At 39.8% G+C, this 21,421-nt stretch overlaps 1 protein-coding gene across 2 annotated transcripts in view; it reads right to left on the bottom strand.

The window, feature by feature from the left end:
• Positions 1-9,367: 9,367 nt before the first annotated feature.
• Positions 9,368-21,421, bottom strand: part of THSD7B (thrombospondin type 1 domain containing 7B) — a 630,645-nt gene continuing 618,591 nt past the window's right edge. For both annotated transcript variants that reach the window (XM_075933305.1, XM_075933306.1), the window contains exons 23-28: positions 20,654-20,827; positions 20,462-20,557; positions 19,290-19,372; positions 17,275-17,461; positions 11,431-11,518; positions 9,368-10,518 (exon numbers count right to left, since the gene is read on the bottom strand). In XM_075933305.1, the coding sequence (XP_075789420.1) occupies positions 10,437-10,518; positions 11,431-11,518; positions 17,275-17,461; positions 19,290-19,372; positions 20,462-20,557; positions 20,654-20,827 (710 nt within the window). In that variant the 3' untranslated portion in view covers positions 9,368-10,436. The remainder of the gene's footprint in view (positions 10,519-11,430; positions 11,519-17,274; positions 17,462-19,289; positions 19,373-20,461; positions 20,558-20,653; positions 20,828-21,421) is intronic.

The following is a 21,421-nucleotide window of genomic DNA, read 5'->3' as shown; positions in this document are numbered from 1 at the left end:
ATTACAATTATTAATTTTTTTCTGAAGTATAAATAAAACTTGTATCCAGAATTCAAAATACAAGAGACTATAGATTATCCCCAAAGTAATACTATAGCACATACATATAAAATATAGTTTAAATCTCTCTAGTACAGCATCTTCGGGACCTGACTGGTGCTGAACCACAGAATTTGCTGAACCACAGAAGGTCAATATTGTCTAACAATATTACCAACACATCCACTGCTTAGTGGGCTTTTAGAAGATATTTAGGGCTAAATTAGAGCTAAGTAACAGCACAGAACACTGAGAGCCAGGACTGGTGGCTCTAAACAAACTGTATAGCCACACCTAAGATAACTAGATAACTAGACAAACTAAAATCAGACCACAGATGTTGCGAGACCAAAGAGTGCTGGACTAGAGAGGTTCAACCTATATGACTTTTTTTTTTGACTTACTTAATACAAGAAAAGGAAATTAGACAATTTAAAAGGAAATTAGACAATTTTTCCTTTATAAAAACTAATCAAATCCTTCTATGCCTGACTTATAAGTGTAGTCCAGGCAACAAATTCATACACATGATACTGTAAGGCCTTTTTAAAGTGTTACCATTTTATCTATAGTTAAAGCACCCCAGCATGGATGCAGTTATACCAGTTTGACTCTGCTGATACTCATATAGCTGCTTCTGTATAGGAAGAAGCATTAGCTGTATTGGTAAAAGACACCTTCATATTAGTATAAGTGCATCTACTAGGGGCCATTCTGGAATAACTATATCAGCAAAATATCACAACCCCAACCAAAAATAACTGTACTGGTGCAAAAACGGAGTGTAAACCAGGCATTCATTTTGGGCTCATATATGGGACAAGAGATGAATAGCAGCCACTTAGCACAGTTCATAGTCTGAGAGTGGGTGAGGGAGAGTGACTACTTTGAGCCACCGAAGGGGAGAATGCACTTTAGCTCAGGATGAGTTAGTAGTCAAAAAGAGCAGTGCATATTGTGAGGCTTACTTTAGGTTTCATGATTGACTATAGTCCGGGCTACACTAGACTATTGCTCACACACCCCTATTAATCAGGGGTATGAAGAGGTGTGATCGATGTCCAACACACCTGCGCCAGAGGAAGGCCCTAGAGTTTGTTCTGGGGAGTGGTTTTACTAGCCTTAGCTGCAGCCACACCAGGAGCATGTTGCTGGCATAGTTTACTAGTATTTTTAGATCTGTAAAGTATTCCTATGATAGGCACAACCTGAGTCTGGTGACACAACCTACTAAAGTATTTCAAATTACATTATCTTTATTGGCATTGCTAGCTGTACAAGCAATGCCAACATGTAAATGGAAATAACTAAGTATCTGTTATCAGGTAGCTCAGTGCATCAAATAATATCAAGCACATTGTTGGCACTTAAATAAATTATGTTATCCAGAAGACAGCTTTGTAAAACTAGATATAAATCAAGTATCTGCCCAGGATAGGCTCTTGCAGCTATGGATGGGATTTTGTCACTTGCGCCATTATAGTATATGATTGTTAATTGCTGATTTTATGATAGCTGCATAGCACGATGCTACTTCTGCTGTCTTTGCCCTCTAGAAGCACCTACACTGCCCCCATAGTTCAAAATAAGCTACACAATTTGAGCTATGCAAATTGCTAAGCTTATTTCGAGTGTACTTCAAAATAGCTTATTTCATAATTTGGCGCTTTGTACACAGTGCCAAATTTAGAAATTAACCACTATTCCAAAACGTCCCTTAATCCTCATGGAATGAAGTTTACAGGGATGTCGGAATAGCATGCCCATTATTTCAAAACATATTCCGAAATAACGGGTATGCTGTCAAATACGGCAGAGTTATTTCGGGATACCTGAAGTATCCTGAAATTGCACCGCTGTGTAGCTGTACCCATTGGAATGACTGAGTGTAACTTAGAAAGAAAAGTCATTAACTCTGCAACTTTGAGGAAGGATCTTGTCTGTGCGCCTTGGAGTTTCGAGTAGGAAACGTCTCTCAATTTCAGTTTGAGGTTAAAGAACAAGCATCATCTGATTTAGAATCAGGCCAGCTGTGCTAAACATAACTCTGCTTTAAACTGGACAATTCCACTGAAATCACTGATCAGGCTCCTACTTATACCAAGGCTGTGTTTGCTCTACTGTTGTATAGCTGCTCTGATTTTCAAAAAAATTTCACCACGTTTAGCTGCTATTGAATTCTATGGGTATGAGGTTCATTATGAAACTCTGGAATATAGACCCTGAATGTTTAATTTAAAAGTACAATGTAAAATATTTTATTTATATCATTACACCAGGTTTATATTTAGAAGACTTACACTGGAATGGCCTAGAGCTTTGTTTTCTCATAATTGAAAATCCTCTAAGCCAACATCCAATTTAAACATAGCAAATTAACAAAAAGCAGACATTTATAAGGATTGGGTGAAATCCTATTCAGATTGAAATAAATGAAAGTTTTCACTCATACCACTTACATGTAGCTTCAGGGGGTAGCTGAGTTAGTCTGTACAGGATAAACTTAAAAAACAAAGACTGGTCTGGTAGCACTTTATAGACTAACAAAACATATAGATGGTATCATGAGCTTTCATGGCTCATGATACCATCTATATGTTTTGTTAGTCTATAAAGTGCTACCACTTACATGTAAACAGCCATAACTGGACTTCACAATTAACAGCCTATTGAGATGAAAGATGGCCTCTCATCTGTGTTTCAGATCTATGTTTATTGTATTGCACTGAGTTACATGTGAAATGTAATTTTTATAGTCAGAAGGCTAGAAATGTTATTGTTTTAAATGAAGTCTACCCAGGTGGAAGAAGTGGATGAGGCTTCTTTTAAACAACTAACAATATCATCCAAAGCCCAAGATTTGGTGGTGATGGGGGACTTCAACTATCCAGATATATGTTGGGAAAATAACACAGTGGGGCATAGACTATCCAATAAGTTCTTGTACTGCATTAGAGACAACTTTTTATTTCAGAGAGTTGAAAAAGCTACCAGGGAAGAAGCTCTTTTAGATTTGATTTGATCCTAACAAATAGGGAGGAACTGGTTGAGAATTTGAAAGTGGAAGGCAGCTTGGGTGAAAGTGATCATGAAATCATAGAGTTCACAATTCTAAGGAAGGGTAGAAGGGAGAACAGAAAAATAGAGACAATGGATTTCAGGAAGGTGGATTTTGGTAAGCTCAGAGAGCTGACAGGTAAGGTTCCATGGGAATCAAGACTGAGGGGAAAAACAGCTGAGGAGAGTTGGCAGTTTTTCAAAGGGACATTGTTAAGGGCCCAAAAGCAAGCTATTCCGCTGTGTCGGAAAGATAGAAAATATGGCAAAAGACCGCCTTGGCTTAACCACGAGATCTTGCATGATCTAAAAATAAAAAAGGAGTCCTATAAAAAATGGAAAGTGGGACAAATTACAAAGGATGAATATAGGCAAACAACACAGGAATGCAGGGGCAAGATTAGAAAGGCAATGGCACAAAATGAGCTCAAACTAGATACAGGAATAAAGGGAAACAAGAATACTTTTTATGAATACATTAGAAGCAATAGGAAGACCAAGGACAGGGTAGGCCCACTGCTCAGTGAGGAGGGAGAAAGAGTAATAGGAAACTTGGAAATGGCAGAGATGCTTAATGACTTCTTTGTTTCGGTCTTCACCAAGAATTCTGAAGGAATGCCTAACAGGGAATGGTAGTGGGAAGGTGGTAGGTTTAAAAGATAAAATAAAAAAAGAACAAGTTAAAAATCACCTAGAAAAGTTAGATGCCTGCAAGTCACCAGGGCCTCCCAAAATGCATCCTAGAATACTCAAGGAGCTGATAGAGGAGGTATATGAACCTCTAGCTATCATCATTGGAAAATCATGGGAGACAGGAGAGATTCCAGAAGACTGGAAAAGGGCAAATATAGTGCCCATTTATAAAAAGGGAAATAAGAACAACCCAGGAAACTACAGACCAGTTAGTTTAACTTCTGTGCCAAGGAAGATAATGGAGCAGATAATTAAGGAAATCATCTGTAAACACTTGGAAGGTGGCAATGTGATAGGGAACAGCCAGCATGGATTTGTAAAGAACAAATCATGTCAAACCAATCTGATAGCTTTCTTTGATAGGATACGAGTCTTGTGGATAAGGGAGAAGTGCTGGATGTGTTATACCTAGACTTAGTAAGGCATTTGATATGGTCTCAAATGATATTCTTATCAATAAACTAGGCCAGGGGTCTCCAAACTTTTCAGCCCAAGGGCCGCATTAACTATCAAACAGCAGTTCGGGGGCCGACTACACACTTGAGGTCCAAATAAAAAACAATCAAAACATGGATGTTGTTTTTAATTATTTATTTAATATTATTTTATTCAGTTATTATTTAATAACACATTGATACACTACACATGAACACCTGTATTAGTGTGAATGGTGAAATTGTTTCCTGGATGCCAAAATAGCAGACATTTCTGGCTTTAGATTTGTTGTCCCTAACATCAACAGTGACCTGAGACAAAAAGGTCTCCACGGGCCGGATGAGAGGGCCTCGCGGGCCGCATCCGGCCCGCGGGCCGTAGTTTGGAGACCCCTGAACTAGGCAAATACAACTTAGATGGGGCTATTATAAGGTGGGTGCATAACTGGCTGGATTACCGTACTCAGAGAGTAGTTCTTATAATGGTTCACAATCCTGCTGGAAAGGTATAACAAGTGGGGTTCTGCAGGCGTCTGTTTTGGGAACAGCTCTCTTCAATATCTTCATCAACTATTTAGATATTGGCATAGAAAGTACGCTTATTAAGTTTGCTGGGAAGGGTTGCAACTAATCTGGAGGATAGGGTCATAATTCAAAATGATCTGGACAAACTGGAGAAATGGTCTGAGGTAAACAGGATGAAGTTTAATAAAGACTAATGCAAAGTGCTCCACTTAGGAAGGAACCATAAGTTTCACACATACACAATGGAAAGCAACTGTCTAGGAATGAGTATGGCAGAAAGGGATCTAGGGGTTATAGTGGACCACAAGCTGAATATGAGTGAGCAGTGTGATGCTGTTGCAAAAAAAGCAATCATGATTCTGGGATGCACTAACAGGTGTGTTGTGAGCAAGACATGAGAAGTCATTCTTCTGCTCTACTCTGCGCTAGTTAGGCCTCAGCTGGAGTATTGCGTCCAGTTCTGGGCACCACATTTCAAGAAAGATGTGGAGAAATTGGAGAGGGTCCAGAGAAGAGCAACGAGAATGATTAAAGGTTTAGAGAACATGACCTATGAAGGAAGACTGAAAGAACTGGGTTTGTTTAGTTTAGAAAAGAGAAGATTGAGGGGGGACACGATAGCAGTTTTCAGGTATCTAAAAGGGTGTCATAAGGAGGAGGGAGAAAACTTGTTCATCTTGGCCTCTGAGGATAGAACAAGAAGCAATGGGCTTAAACTGCAGCAAGGGAGGTTTAGGTTGGACATTAGGAAAAAGTTCCTAGCTGTCAGGGTAGTCAAACACTGGAATAAATTGCCCATGGAGGCTGTGAAATCTCCATTTGTGGAGATATTTAAGAGTAGGTTAGATAAATGTCTATCAGGGATGGTCTAGATAGTATTTGGTCCTGCCATGAGGGTAGGGGACTGGACTCGATGACCTCTCGAGGTCCCTTCCAGTCCTAGTATTCTATGATTCTATGAAGTCTTAATCTGTATATAACCATAATTTTTATAGGGGTCAGATTAATACATGAAGCAGTCAGGAATCAGACAATATTCAAAAGGATCTGAATTACATTACTTCCTTCCTGAATTGTTGCTTCAAAATTGAGAAGTAGTTAAACTTAGATGAAAAATATCTCTCTCCTTTACTTCCATTCATATATGTACCTAAAGTATACACTAAGCACCGTTAAATGCACAAACGGAGGCACTTGTGCATTCAAACACCCTATTAATGAGCACAACTAAAGTAATTCTGTGTGTACATATGACCCACAGTTCTTGGCAATCTGAGTTCTGATTCTTGGCCAGGTTCTTGACAATCTGTTTTTTGTATTCTATTGCATGTTGTGGGATTCACTTTGCCTCTTTTGTCTTCTTTGAAAGGAATATGGATATAGCTGAGAAAATGTGACTCTAAAACACTTTTAGCATGAGGTCTACAGCATGTATAACAGCTATAAAATGGACGGAGATGCATCAACCCAAATGATCCAGTGTTGGAAGCTGAAGTCAACAATGTTTAAACTGGAAATATGACACAGTAAAGTCAAAATCAATTTCTAACCATCAGTGCAACTAACTGCTGGAGTAAATTAACAAGGGATACAATAAAGTCTCTCTCATTTGGAATCTTTAAGTCAAAATTAGATACATTTCCTAGAGATTTGGTCTAGTCATGAATATGGGAACTGCCAGACTGCAATTAGAGCTTAGATTCATCTAGTTCAATATCCTGTCTCTGACAGTGGAGAGCAACCAGGTGTTTCAGAGAAAGGAACAATGTGTGGTAATTTGCCACACCAGTAAGCTGATGTAAACCCTAAAGCATGAGGTTTAGTATCCATTTCAAAATCCTTTTTGAATCTTAAATCCTTGGCCACAGTGACTTCATGCAATGAGTTCTGCAATCTAATGCCACAGTCTAGGTCAGCCACAAACTGTTAGATTAGCTTTAATTTTCCCTTAAAATTGTTGTGCAGGAGATCAGACTAGATCATTGATAGGCAGCTAGGCTAGTGAGTAGGCTGCATGAGTGGTGCTCCTTCATCTCAGTGGCCCGCAAGCATGTCTTAAGATGGTCTCCTGGGAGAGGGGCATTTTGCAGATGCGTTCCTAGAATTTGAGAGGTGTGTTTCTGACGGAACCCTAGCAGCACTTAGACTGAATGCAGAGGGAGCGCATAGCTCTCAGTCCATGCTGTGTGCAATCAGCACACACCTCACTTCACCTGCCCTTGCTTTAAGTGTGTACTAGTACAGATTGAACCTCTCTCAACCGGGACTCATTGATCCGGCAACATCTGTGGTCTGGCAGGTGTTCCGGATGTTGCTGGACCAGAGAGACCCGGTGGAGGACCAAAGGCAGGAGCCTCGGGGGGACCGGGAACCCAGCCAGGCTGGCTGCAGAGAGGCCAGTGGCTGGGAGTCATGCCACAGGAGTCCGGCTGAGCCTGTGGCAGGGCAGCTGGAATGCCAGTGGGCTTTGGCAGGGCAGCGGTCTGCTGTGGTGAGGCCAGGAGCCCCGGTAGTGGGACCACAGGGCTGCCACAGCATGGCTGGCAGATCCAGGAGCCCCAGCAGTGCTGCCCTGATAGGCTGGCTGGGTTGGGAACCTCAGCTGAGCAGCAGTCTGACATGAGGTGGGAGGACAGGAATCCCGGTGGCGGGACTGTTGGCAGTTGAGGCTGGTGCTGCTGTGGCGGGGCTGGCAGCACTGGGGGAGGAGCAGTGGTTTGCTGTGTCGAGGATGAGCACCCCAGAGGTGGGACTGTGGGCTCCCATGGCAGGGCAGCAGGGCTGGTTGCATGAGGGGAGCCTGCCGGGAGGTCAGGCAAGGAGAGTAGCCGGGCTGGGGGCCAGTGGGAGAGAGGCAGAAATGACCTCCTCTGGTCTGGCAAAATCCCTCCCTCAGGACCACTCAGGTCCTGAGGGTGCCAGATCAAGGAGGTCTAAACTGTAGGGAAAAAACTATGTGGATGAAAACCAAAGGAATCTTGCAATCCTGCATGTGGGCAACAGTAAACAAAATGTGTCCCAGGCCACACACAGACCCCCCTTGGGCCAAAGGTTGCTCACCGTTGAACTAGATTATCATAATGGTCTTTCTGGTCTTAACATTTCAGAATCTAGGAAATATGAGCAATAATTGCTGGTTAAAGTGGAAATGATTTGTTTCATTATTACGTGCCTTTGAAAGCTATGACCTTAACTGCAGTGGTGCAGCACAGAAGCTCAAGGACTTAATTGGTTATAAACCTCCTGACTATATATTGTGACATTGTAAATAAGGAAAGCTCATTCTAAAAAGCAGTTCTCTCTACTGATCTGTTTATTATACCGCAGAATAATAATCTTCCAAGCCACAGGTTGCCTATGAATTGATATAACACCAGCTCTCAGAGTATTTGTGAACTCAAGACAAACCAACAATGACAAGCAACTGATTTCTTATTTAGACCTTTCCTTTTGGGTGTAAAAGCTCATAGTTGAACAATATACATAGTAGAACAATAAAATACACTGATCGTTTACAGCAGATGCTACCTATTGTGATTGAAAAACCAGGGCTTGTAATTGAAAAATATCTATATTCATTGGAGAGTAATGACCATGGAGAGAATGAATCATGAGATTGGCTTGTAATTCAAAGTGTGCTACAGCATTCATACTGAGAGCAGCAATCATGATCTGCTGTTGTTTTTTACTTACATTGACTTTCCCTCTCCATTGTTTTTTCTCATCAGTTTGTTTAATTAGGTTTGTTCCTTCACCCTCCTGTATAAACCATTCTGCCCACACCTTTTCTCACAGAAAATTATAACATCTTGGCATTTTACTTCCTTCACTTGTATCATATTACTCTATATATCCAATTCAAAGTTTTATATAAGGTCATATTGTCACAAAAGTCTTAGACCACCCACCATTACCAAGGAAGCGGGTCTGTTTTCAACACCATGAATAGCCATAGACTAGATAATTTATTCTTCAACAGGAACTGACTTTTCACCTAAATACATTATTTTGCTTAAATTATCTGCTTTCTGCTGAGAATTAGATTTGTTTTTCCCCCATCAACAACACAATACATTTCTATCAGGAAATGTCACTGCAGTATCTCTTTGGGAACTCTGGTTTGCAGCTCTTCTTCCATAATTCTCCTCTGTGGGTCAGGCTGCCCAGCCAAATGACACATCCAACGAAGCACCATGACACTTGACTCCCTTGAATCACTGTGACCTTTCAGTGAGATAGAAGCCTGGGCTGCATCATGGGAAATGTACTCAGAGTGTCTGAGGGGACATGAGATTCCTGAAGGACAACTGCCAAGAGGCTTCACAGCATCATTTCTGAATCGAATTTCTAAATCTGAATCATTTCTAACCTTTGGTTTCTGTCTGAAAATTTTTGGTTTCCAATTTTCACTGAAAATTTACATCAATTTTTTTCTTGTTGTTTCTATCACCATTTTCCACAGGAGAAAAACTCTATTTTCGGACCTGCCCTAATAGATAGGATGGGACGACATTCAGATATTCAGATGAAAACTCTGCACTATCCAGGGTTTTCATCTGGTAAAGAGTGCAATTTGAGGCAAAATGAAAGTATTTAATATACATTTAATTCAATATACTGGGAACAAAATGATCACTTCTTTAACATTTTATTTGCTTATAAATACACATCAATACCACAAGATGGCACTTTCTTACTTGCAACACATACTATTACAAACACTTTTCTTCAAATGTTCCCAGGATGTTTACAATAACTTTTCAGTAATTTTCAAACATTTAAAAAAGCAAGACTTTCTACAAACAGTAGTTGTGCTAGATGTATATTAAATGTGGTCAGATAATTAAATTCAAAAAAGAATTTATAAATATTTCAGATACGAAAATTTAAATTACAAAAGCAGAGTTTGTAGTAATTAAACTGAATTATAATTTAAAATGGCCAAAATGTAGCTACATGGTTTGATCTAATTTAAAATACATTTTCAAACAATCAGATTCCCTACCCATTCATCAAAACGTCTATTTACTCATTTCTTTAAAAACATATTCAGTAAGAAACCACCTATGTCACTTCTTGTGCTGTAAATTGAAACAATCCTTATTCTGCTCTATTGATGGAAATGCAGCAAAATCATATTCCAGGCTAGAAAACAGCATAAGAAAGTGCTAACTTTAAAAAACCCAGAGAATTCCAGTTATTTAAACACATTCATTTTTGCATTTCTCAAAATACTCAATCCAGCTTTAAAGTCTTTCAAACTAAATGTAAACACCAGAAAAATCATTGCTGAAATATGTGCAGAATAAAGAAATCTGCACTAATATAGTGCATAATGATGAAGTGTCAAACTTGTCATTTACATTGAATGTCACATCTTCCGTTGGATTGTCATGCTTTCTTTAAAGTAAATCTTATTTTTTAAAAAAAATCTTAATTTTGTATTCCTATTGTCAAACAGGAAGAGATGCATTTTCACAAGAAAAAAATGGAAAGATTTTCACAAGAGCTAAAGGTCTTTGACTCCATTTTTAAATAAATCAGAGACAAAATGATACATTTGTAATATTTATCTTCTGTCCGGTGTATTACTTGTCAAGAGATTCCTCAAAAAAACTGAGGAGTCTAAAAGTTATAAAAGAGTAAGCAGTTAAGGCAGTTGAAGTATACATTTGGATTTCTTTTATGTTACATGTCCATGTCTCCATCATATGCTAAGGTCAGAGGTTTCTGTTGTGGAGGAGTACTTTGATGTGGTTTTGGTTTTTTGCTGAAAAAAAAGTCCAGATTTTAAGAAATAAAAAATGTGAATTAAGATACCATTTTTAACCTAAAATATGTAAAACTTTATGCTTTAGCTATTTCCATAGGGAAATTTTATGACACATAAAATACAATGAAACAAAACAAGTTATAAGGCTTTTTCTGAACTTATTCAAAGATAAGATTCCCACAAAGTCCAATGGAATTATCACCTGAATAAAGAATGCAGCCTAAAGTAGTATTTGAAATATATAAAATCTTTATTCTTTATCTGTACATAAGGTAAAAACAATAAAGAGCATAAAGCTGAAACATGTCAATTTAAGAAACAGTACTGCCTTTATCTCAGATGTCTTCATTTTGCTTTTCCCTTTATACTGCATAAACAGATAAATATTTACTTTTACAAAAATATTTACTTTTTCATAAATTCCTCTTTATTTCTCAAGGAATGTCATCAAATTATATTTGTGATGTCATGCTCTTAAGCATTTCTATAAACTCAACCTGTGAGGTCACAAAAAATGGGTAGCTCTGACTTTGATAAAAAAACTGGCTAGAACAGAAATTCCTACCAAACACACAGATCCTTTATTAATAGATACAGAGTTTTTAAAAAAGATAAAACAAGAAAAATATATATGGGCCAGGTATCTGACCACAGCTAAATGGTCTAGCTGTCAAGGAGAAGACAGTTATGCTGCCTGATTCTCTACCCCATTGTGACACAGCTTAGATCAGCTTTTTGAAAAATTTGTATGGTGGATAGTTCTAAATTACTCTAATACCTGGGCCAAAGTATTTTAATACAATGGACCAAGTAAGTATCCACTTTATTTCAGGTACATCATCTTGACTCTGATACATTTGACTGTCATGCATTTCAAATGACTCAAATAAAAGCAAACAGGGTACTTACCAAACAAGATATGATGTACAAATCAGGAAAAGTATGATGAGAAAACCACCAGCTGATACTCCATACACCCAAATCTTAAGTCTACCATCTATTTTAAATTACATAGGGGTGAGGGGAGAGGATGAGAGACAGAATACAAATCACATTTATTAATCTTTATTTTATTTATACCTCTAATTCTTACTAGTCTACATATAAAGCGATGACTGCATCACGTCTTAACACATAAGCATAATATTGATCAGGAAACTGGTGTTAGATGCTAATTAGAATTGGCTGGAACATTTCTGGGAAACTGTTTTTTGGTTTAAAAATGTGGTTTTGGGAAGATCTAAATTTTTTGAAAGAAAAAATAATTGTGCTGATTTCTTTTCAAGTTTTTTTAATAGAAAAGTAAAAATTATATTTTTTATTTCAGGTCGTCTCATGTAGAAACATTGTCTCTCATCTTCCTTGCCTGCTGGGCTGTACAACAAGGCTACATCTACACTGCAGCCTTTGTCAGCAGAGACAATGCAAATGAAGCGCTCATTAGCATTTCTTGCACTCTCATTTGAATAGTCTCTTCTGATCTGTTTTGTGGAAGAGATTTTTGCAAAAAAAAAAACCCACAATGTAGATGGGGAAAAAATCCTTTTTCACAAGATCCTGTATACCTGCTTTTTTGAGGAACAAGAGTTCTTGCGCAAAAGGGTTTTTTGTGCAAAATGGCCCCATCTACACTGTGGTTTTTTGCGCAAAAACCTCTTCCGAAAAATGGATCAGAAGAGACTATGCAAATGAGAATGTGAGAAATGCTAATGAGTGCTTCATTTGCATTGTCTCTGCCGACAAAGGCTGCAGTGTAGACATAGCCCAGAAGTCTGATGATCCTAGTCATAGTACACCCTGGAAAAATTAGTCAATATGGGGAATCCAAGGCCATAGAAGATTATGGGGCGAACAGGCAATCTAACTACAGCTTTTATAAGGTACAATAGCAATTCAGCAGGTCACAGTTTGAAACTGAGCTGATCTAAAGAGGCACATTTTAAATTGAAAATTCTGAAACATCTCCTTTTGATTGAAATTGTCAAAATAAAAAACTGACAATTCTGAGCTGAAATATTTTGTTCTGGAAAAACATTTCAAGATTTTGCTGTTTGATGCAAATTCCAGATGATTTCAATGAACGTCAATGTTTTGAATTTTCTCATTACAATAGTCATTCTGATTTACATTAAACTCTAGCTAGGCTGCGTCTAGACTGGCAAGTTTTTCCACAAAATCATCTGCTTTGCGAAAAAACTTGCCAGCTGTCTACACTGGCCGCTTGAATTTCCGGGAAAGCACTGACGATCTCATGTAAGATCGTCAGTGCTTTTCCGGAAATACTATGCTGCTCCCATTTGGGCAAAAGTCTTTTTGCACAAAAGGGCCAGTGTAAACAGCACAGTACTGTTTTCCACAAAAAAGCCCCGATCGTGAAAATGGCGATTGGGGCTTTTTTTGCGGAAAACTGCGTCTAGATTGGCTACGGACGCTTTTCCGCAAAAAGTGCTTTTGCGGAAAAGCATCCTGCCAATCTAGACTTGCTTTTCCGAAAATGCTTTTAACGGAAAACTTTTCCGTTAAAAGCATTTTCAGAAAATCATGCCAGCGTAGATGTAGCCTAGAGGCAATGTATAGCTTGCAAGATGTCCAGAGACTATGACAACAGCTGATTCATGACACCCGCTCAACCTCCTTGCCCCCCTTTCCAGCTTTTTTATTCTATTTTTGAAACCCAGTCTATGCAACAGGCATACTTTCCTTGTCGTAGGTTCTGCACTGATTCTCATGAACTGAATTGCAAACACACATGAGGCTAATGCACATGACACAGTGGGAACAACAGAAAAGAGACTGTACAGACTCAATCTAATGTAAGAGGTGAACCCTTGCACAGGTTGTCACGGAGTGAGGGGGTATCCGGGCTGTTCCCCACTCTGACACTTCAAGTGCAGAAGGTGGGGGCCCACAAGAGAGTTTCAAGCCTTGCCTCTACAGGCACTGGTTATAAACATTTCCCCCAGAATCATAATACACAGATTTTGGGGAACTGCTGCCACATCAAGTGCTTTTTCCCTGAAACCTGGGGTGAACCCTTGAAACCACGCCCAGAGCTACCCCAAACTCTTTTGCCCCAAAAGAGCTTGCAAAAAAGAAAAGAGAAAAACAAGCTGGAGTCTCTGGTAGTTGACCCCTCAGTCTGAGGCATGCAGATACACACAGACAGACCTTTCAGGACACAAGAATCAAATCATCACCTTAAAAGAAGTGATTTTTATTACAAAACAAAAGATAAACTTGATAAAGCATACTCGGTTGCTGTATGTTACAGAGCAACTGAGGAACTGAGGGGGGAAAAAAACCCTCTGGCACAATGCTTAGATGGTAAAGAGGGAAGGGAGGCATAGAATCACACAGAGCAGTTCAAATCAAACCACAAAATAAAGAAAAATTACCCTGAATGCAACTGGATTCACATTTCCCTGGTACTCACTTCTAATTTTCTCTTTGTTCAGTCCTCTCCCATGCCCTGAATTCCGTGGGGGGCATGGTAGTCCTGCCTGGGTTTAAATCATACTATGTGTCTCAACTCCTGGTTTAACTCCCCACACAAAGAAAGCAGGCAGGAAACCTGTATCCAATTCAAATTTCAACCCTCTATCTGGATTGGTTCTCCCAGCTGCCTGGCCAACACCTTTGCTAGGTACCTGAGTTTACCCCTTAGTCACCGGGTGCTGGTCAGCCCTCCTCCTGTTCATGACAAGGGGAGTCACCTGGCCCTGCACTCCCATCCACAGCCAGATGTGACTCTCAGCCAGCAAGTAAAACAGAAGATTTGTTGGTTTACAAGAACACAGCGTAGCACAGACTTGTTACAGGAACCAGGAGCCTTCAGTACAATCCATCTTGGAGATAGGGGGGCCCAGAGCCCAGAGCCCTGCCGAGCCCCCCAAGCTAGCTAGACTCACTTCTCCCTAAGCCAGGTGAAAAACTAACACACACACACCCAGCAACTGGTCCCAGCCCTCTAGGTTGGCCCACCCCCCTCCTTTGTTCAGATTCCCAGGCAAGGTGTTATCTGTAGTCACCTGGTGATAGACTGAATATACTTCCGCAGTGAGTCATGCCCAGCCTTCCCCTCCTCATCCAGATAGCGTTACAGTGCCTGGGGAAACTGAGGTGCGCGCGCGCACACACACACACACACACACACACACACACACACACACACAGAGTTACTACAGAACAAGACAGGACGATATAATCACATACAACACAACAAAGCAAACAGAATGAATATAAAAACAGAGTGAATATAGTGACAACAAGTGTGAAAACAATCCCCACTACATCACACAGGTACACATAATCATTGCCTTTTATATACAAATGACAAGGTTTTTCAACAATTTTTAAAATTAGTTTCTTCAGGGAAGTCAGTTTGCCTGGTAATTTACTTTCCAATACTATCAACACCTGGTTGGCTTGAGTTTTCAGTGGCGGTACAGATTCAGCTTGGGGGCTCCTGACTGTGAGATTTCGGTACACCCTTGGTATCAGAGATGTTCTCAGAGGGAGCTTTGGGGAGTTACAAGAGGGAAAGGTGTGCAGCATCCAAAATCCATAAAACACCAAGAAAAGAGGCTGTGATCTAGTAGGAAAACTGACCCTCTGTGCTACACTTGGGGGTATCTCTTCCCTGCATCAGTATTCCTTAGTCAGTTCTATCTCCTTTTATGGAAGTGATCTTCATGGAGTGTCTGCTGGCTTTGTTGCTGATACTTCTAATGAGGCAGGAGAGAAGTTTGCTGCACTTCTCAGCTGAGCACTGATAGCTAAAAAACACTCAGGTGGTCACACAAAAAGTTGTCCTGGCCTGATTTGTTTCTTTCTGCTCTCCTTTGCCAGTATAAGTGCAGGGGAACATCCAGTCTGACATTTTAAACAATGTTGACTTGAGGAATGTCTCTACCTGCACGCTAGCTTCACATCATATAGTTTAATAGTAATTAGATAGATAATGATTGTTTGGTCCAAAACTAGTTCTGCATCTTAGGGGACAAAATGACAGACTCACCAAGGTATCATATAATCACATTTAATATGTACTTATAGAGGTAAGAAGCGCGTAAACGAAAAATCAATTATCAAACTTTAGAGAAAGGCATACACGCAACTTTCATTGGCTCTCAGTGTTCTGTTCTGTTATTTAGATTTAATTTACCCCTAAATGTCCTCTAACAGCCTAGGAAAGCAGAGGAAGTAATGTTGGTAGACAATATTGACCTCCCCTGATTTGGCAAATTCTCTGGTTCAGCAACAGCACCAGTCTTTCTGGACCATGCTCAGTTCTAAAAACACTGACTGTACTATTAACTCAGACAAAGTGAATACAGATAGCAATTACTGTATGCAAATTAAATAAGTTAATGTAACATTAAAGATGATCTGAAATAATACAGTTTGAGACACTCAGTCTTGACTCTGTCTCATGTAATATAATAGGATCTTTATTATGTTTCCCAGTATCGTGTGATCATCCCAGACTAATTAGCAAACACAAGAAATACAATACAATCATTTTGTGTATTATAGAGTTAATCTGCTTGTGGGAAACTTAACTTGTAAGCCTGAGATTTCAGTCTATGATAACGTCCATCTTGATGTTTCCTCACTATTTCTGTTTTTGTTTATTTGGGGGAGGGGAGGTTGCATATAGTTACCCTTGTGAATATTATTTCAAAATGAGGAAAAAGTAAAATAAAAGTAAAAAAAATTAAAAATTTTGGCCGGGAGAAGAGAAGATGAAGCAAAACTAGAAGAGCAACCCAGTCAGATGTTGGTTGAACCTCTCTAGTCCGACTCTCTCTGGTCTGGCAATATTCATGATTTTAGTTAGATGGATGTCCACTTACCATGGGTGTTGCCAAGTTTCCCATAAAGTTTATTTACAGCCCCCAGTCCTCTGTGATGTTATTTAATTCTAATTTACTTCTACACGTAACCGCCCAATAAGCAGTGGAAGTGTTGGTAATTCTGCTAGACAATATTGACCTCCCGTGATTTGGCAAATTCTCTGGTTCAGCACCAGTCAGGTCCCGAGGGTGCCAGACTATAGAGGTTCAATCCGTACTATAACCATGGGCCTAATCCAACTCCTATTGAAGTAAACAGTAAGTCTGTCATTAATTTAAACAGGTAAGGGCTAACTCAAGACATCATGTCAGTGCTCAACTGCTAACTTTTGGGCAGACTGTGATACTCTAATTCACAACTGTGTAACACCTTAATTTCACAATGGGATTACTCTGGGAGCAATCTGCTACTCACTCTAAAGGTATCACAACCCAATGCATAATCTCCCATGGTTAAAGCCTTTTTAACTAAATCCAGTTTGGCTGTGTATTCATTAGCCTTTTTTTTTACATCCTTTCAAAACATGACAACACATGATTAATCAAACCTGTCTCCAGTCATGAAACCTGTAAGAAATCTTCTGCTTAAAGAGCCTTTGAAATGCTAATGATGCAAAGTTTCTTTCCCTGCACCAGAACAACATTTGTAGAACACCGCTATTGAGTAGCTAGATGGGATTCTAAGAAACTCCAAGAATTCCCTTTAGTGGTGCTCTTGCCAAATATTAGTGCTTCATTCAGCCTCTATTGTCTCTCAGCATAATAAATTATGATTATACAAGATATGACAGTGACAGAATAAAAGAACAGATAGTAACTAGCATCCCAGTTTCACAAATAAACTTTCCTGAAAATAAACTTTTTGATTTTTAAGGTTTACAAGGTTTTTTTTTTTTACCTGGATTAAACGGCTGAATAGACCATCCTTTGAAAATGTCATGCATTTTTGAGTTGACAGGTTTATTTTTTCCAGTTTTAACATCAGCTTTCTTATCGTCCAAACCTGGTACCTTCATGCAGTAATCCAGGAAACCATTTGATCTCATTATTTCTGTATATCCTCTCTCACAACTGCAGACTCCACTCTAAGCAATAAATATTTATTTAGTGTTAAACCAAATAGTACATTCTACTAAGGATGTCAAGAAAATGTGTGATATTTCTCTTGTTCCCACCTGCGCCTCCCCAAAAAAACTATTCTGTGACTTGCTTATATTTATAGTCTCAGAAACATTTAACACTATGCACACAGACAGCAACAGGCCCAAGTACACAGTATATTTTCCAAATCACATTAAGTAAAATATTTTAATATTAATTTCAACAGCAGCCAAACTGGACTATCAGAACTTGATAAAAGGAAATCCTATAGTGACAGGGCTTACAAAATACAACTGATGAGACCAGAGATGACAGGTGAAATCCTGGTCCCCCTGAAATCAATGGAAGGTTTGCTATAGACTTCACTAAGCCCAGGATGTCACCCATCGTCTTGCTAACAGGACTGCTGAAACAACACTAACTACACACTCTGAAACAAAGAGAGAAATTGTACATATGTGGTTAAGGCTGAAAACCAATCACCAACTTAAAGAAAAACAACAAGATGGGACATTTTCAAAGTGTGGTCTTTAAAGCTAGGCACCTAGGACCTGTTTCAGAGTCCACTGCCGTAGGCTTTGGATCAGCTCCCCACAAAGTGGTGTGATTTCAGAGATGCTCAATACCTACTGCTGCCATTGACACTGGTAGGTGTTACAGAGACCCAGCATCTTTGTAAATCGCACCACTAGTCTGATTAAGACACTCAAGTTTTGCTGCTTTTTGTTGATTAGAGACAAGGTGGATGAGTTAGTCTGTTACAGAAAAAAACAACAAATGGTCTGGTAGCACTTTATAGTATAAGTTGTTGGTCAGAGAAAAATATTACCTCACTCACCTTATCTCACTAACATCCTGGGACACAGCTCTTGGTTTATGTGAGACTAGGTCCCCGCCACTAGGCATATCCCAGAGTGAGAGATGGCATGGAGTCAGAGCTCCCCAAACATCCAACCTCAGGATGCCTTGTGGAGCTGCCAGTGGGTAAGAGGATGTACCTATTATACCACCTCTCTAGTGTTATATGCTTCCCTGTGACCTTTAAAGCTTAGGGGGTGCCTTCTCCTGACTCTCTCTGTCACCACTCAAGGAGTAGAAAGGGAGCAGTCTCTGGGCTCCCATTTTAAAGAAGTTCTAGTCCTCCCACATCCATAGTTTGCCTATGTCTGCAAGTCAGAGAGCAAAGACAGCTCATAAAAACTAAAATCTACAAAGGCAATTTCTAAGAGTTCTTAATTAAAAAGCAAACAAAAATGTGACACGATCAATCCAGTTCAGATTTGCGTATCCTTTTCCTCTTGTGATCTAAATATTAAACATAAATTCCCAGAACCATCTCTAGGTGTTGTCATGTACACACCAACTATTGTTATAGGGACTAGAAAGCTTCTAAAATGTTGATGATAATACCCTTGAACCTCTCATCTGGCAACCCTGGGCAATAGAGTATGCCAAATTAAAGATTTTACCCTGACAGGGAGGGCACTGTAGGGTCTGAGCATGAGAGGACTTGGGGTGGGGCACTTACCTGATTCCCTGCTTCTAAGGCCACATGTGACTCCTCACCCATGTGGCTCCTGGGCACTGCCCTCTGCTGCTATGGGAATGGCAGGGAAAAGCAGCAGAGGAAGCGCGTTGTTGCGCTGCCATTCCCCCAGCTGAGGACAGAGGGAGCAGCAGTGCACAGAGCCACTTCCTCCTGCGTATCACTGGTGTTCCCAGATTTGGGACACCTGGAGTATGGAGGGTCAAGTATATTTAATAGACTCATAGTTTTTAATTCCTAAAATGTCTCTTCCAGCAACCGTTTACCTGGGTGCAGTAGGAAAATGGTTTTTTGCATTCCGGATTGCAGTGTCGGATTTCAGCCGGCTGGGTCTGAACAGGACAACCTCCTGCAAAAGACACTCTCATCACCAAGTACTTCCAAAAATACATTTTATGATGTGCTGACAAAGATTAATGCTTAACTTGCTGTGGTTGAAAAGCATTTTTCTGCTTAACTTTTACTTTATTTATATGCTTTTCTACGGAGCTTCATCATCAGCGTAGCTCTGTAGCACTCATTATTTAAGTTAGCTTCACAAGACAGGGAATTTGTACCCATTTTACTGGTGGAGAAAAGAGGCAGAGAGAGATTAAATGCCTTTCCAAAGGCCACAGGGGAAGTCTGGCCAAGCCAGAAATTGAACCCAGATTTCCTGCATCCCACATTGTGGCCAGGTCATTTCTCCTTGTGCTGCTGTAAGCATTCATGCTCCTTTCACTACCAGCTTTTCACTACCAGCTCCTTTCACTACTTTACTCCCCTTACAGCTAATGTTTGTTATAACACTTTAAAAAAAAGCATCATATGCAGGAGTGAGGTAGGAAGGGTTCTATTTTTATACATACTTATTTCTCATTTATATAATCAGAAAGAGATTTTAGGGATTTGCAAACTATGTGGACCCATTGGTGGCCAAGGCCCTGGAAGTGCTGACCATATAGTATGTTTTTCTTTGGACAGAGGTAGAACTTCCTGGTACACAGCAGGGAAGAATGGCAGAATCTGCCATCACCCATGTGATTTTTTCCTCCGTACTCTAAAATTATATAACCCTCACATGGGTTATAATTGATATGAAAAATGGCCCACTCATGCCTTTTTAGTGAGTTCATACTTGTGTTTGACTCACCAAGAAAAGACAGGCATAAACTGGCCAATCATCCTATTTACATCTTCAATGAGAAAAAGTTTTGATACAAAGTTGGTGCATTCATATCTGTGTGCCCTAGTTAAATGCAAACACACATATGCCATGACCTAGTCAGGCAATCCAAACTGAATTTGGGGCAAGCTATATGCAAAATTGTATAACAATGGTTCTTATGTCTTACAAACTTTCATATATTTTTACAATTTCTTTACATTTCTCTCCTATGCTAAACCTAATAATGCTCAGCTAAGCTTTCACATTGTATCCCTGCCTTTGTGGACGTACCTGTGACATTTACCCCATCTGAACGCTGACACCACACTGTGCGTTCATTCTCTCTCCAAAGGCTGGTTTTCCATGCATAGTTATAACATTTCCCTCCTACAATTAAAACAGGACAAAGCAATTAATCTTCACATTGCTACAAAAAACACCCACCCTGGAGTGGAATAAAGCCGAAGCTTGTGACTTCAATACCTGAGCAAGGTCGTGTCTCCAGAACTTGCTCAGGACAGCTGTCTTGGTTTTCAAAAGACTGAATGATAAATGTTCTTGATCGAGACTGGCGACCAGTGGTCTCAAAGCTCCTGCCATCAATACATGTTAGCTCACACGAGCTCCATTCTGACCATCCTGTCAAATGGCAATCCCCTACATGTCAAAAGAATAAAACACTGTTAGCTGAAGGAAACAGCCTCAAAAGACAGTTTAATCGTACAGCAAGTCTTTTGGAAATATTGCCAATTATAACCCACGAGCCTGGCTTCTTCTGTTACTTTTGTATTATGTTGGATCAGTATCTGCAAAAACAAAGGAAAACCTCTTTCAAAATATCTAAAACCATCAGGCTGAACACAGAGCCAAACTGCAGAGCCACATATTCTTATTACTGTCAGCTTCATTTCCTTGCTTCCCATATCCTTCCAACTGCTTAGCAGAAGTTTGCTGTGTCTTAAATTAGAAGGCAGCTGTGGGCTGTAGCTGCTTGTGTACTTGTATTAGAAAAAGAGAGTCCTAATCCTGACTGAAGACATCTGCATGTTATCACAATGCAAATAACAAATAGCAATTTGATTTATTATACTTACAGGTTGAACCTCTCTTGTCCGGGACTCTCTGATCCGGCAACATCTGTGGTCCACAAGTACCACAGATGTTGCTGGACCAGAGAGCCCCTAAACCAGAGAACTGGGTGGCCATGGGGTTGGCCTCAGCAGTCCTGGGACAGCGGTGCCACAGTGGAGT

The sequence above is a fragment of the Pelodiscus sinensis genome, chromosome 7, assembly GCF_049634645.1.
Source record: "Pelodiscus sinensis isolate JC-2024 chromosome 7, ASM4963464v1, whole genome shotgun sequence".
Lineage (NCBI taxonomy): Eukaryota > Metazoa > Chordata > Testudines > Trionychidae > Pelodiscus > Pelodiscus sinensis.
Note: the sequence above shows the minus strand (reverse complement) of the source record. Positions and strands in the feature narration are given on the sequence as shown.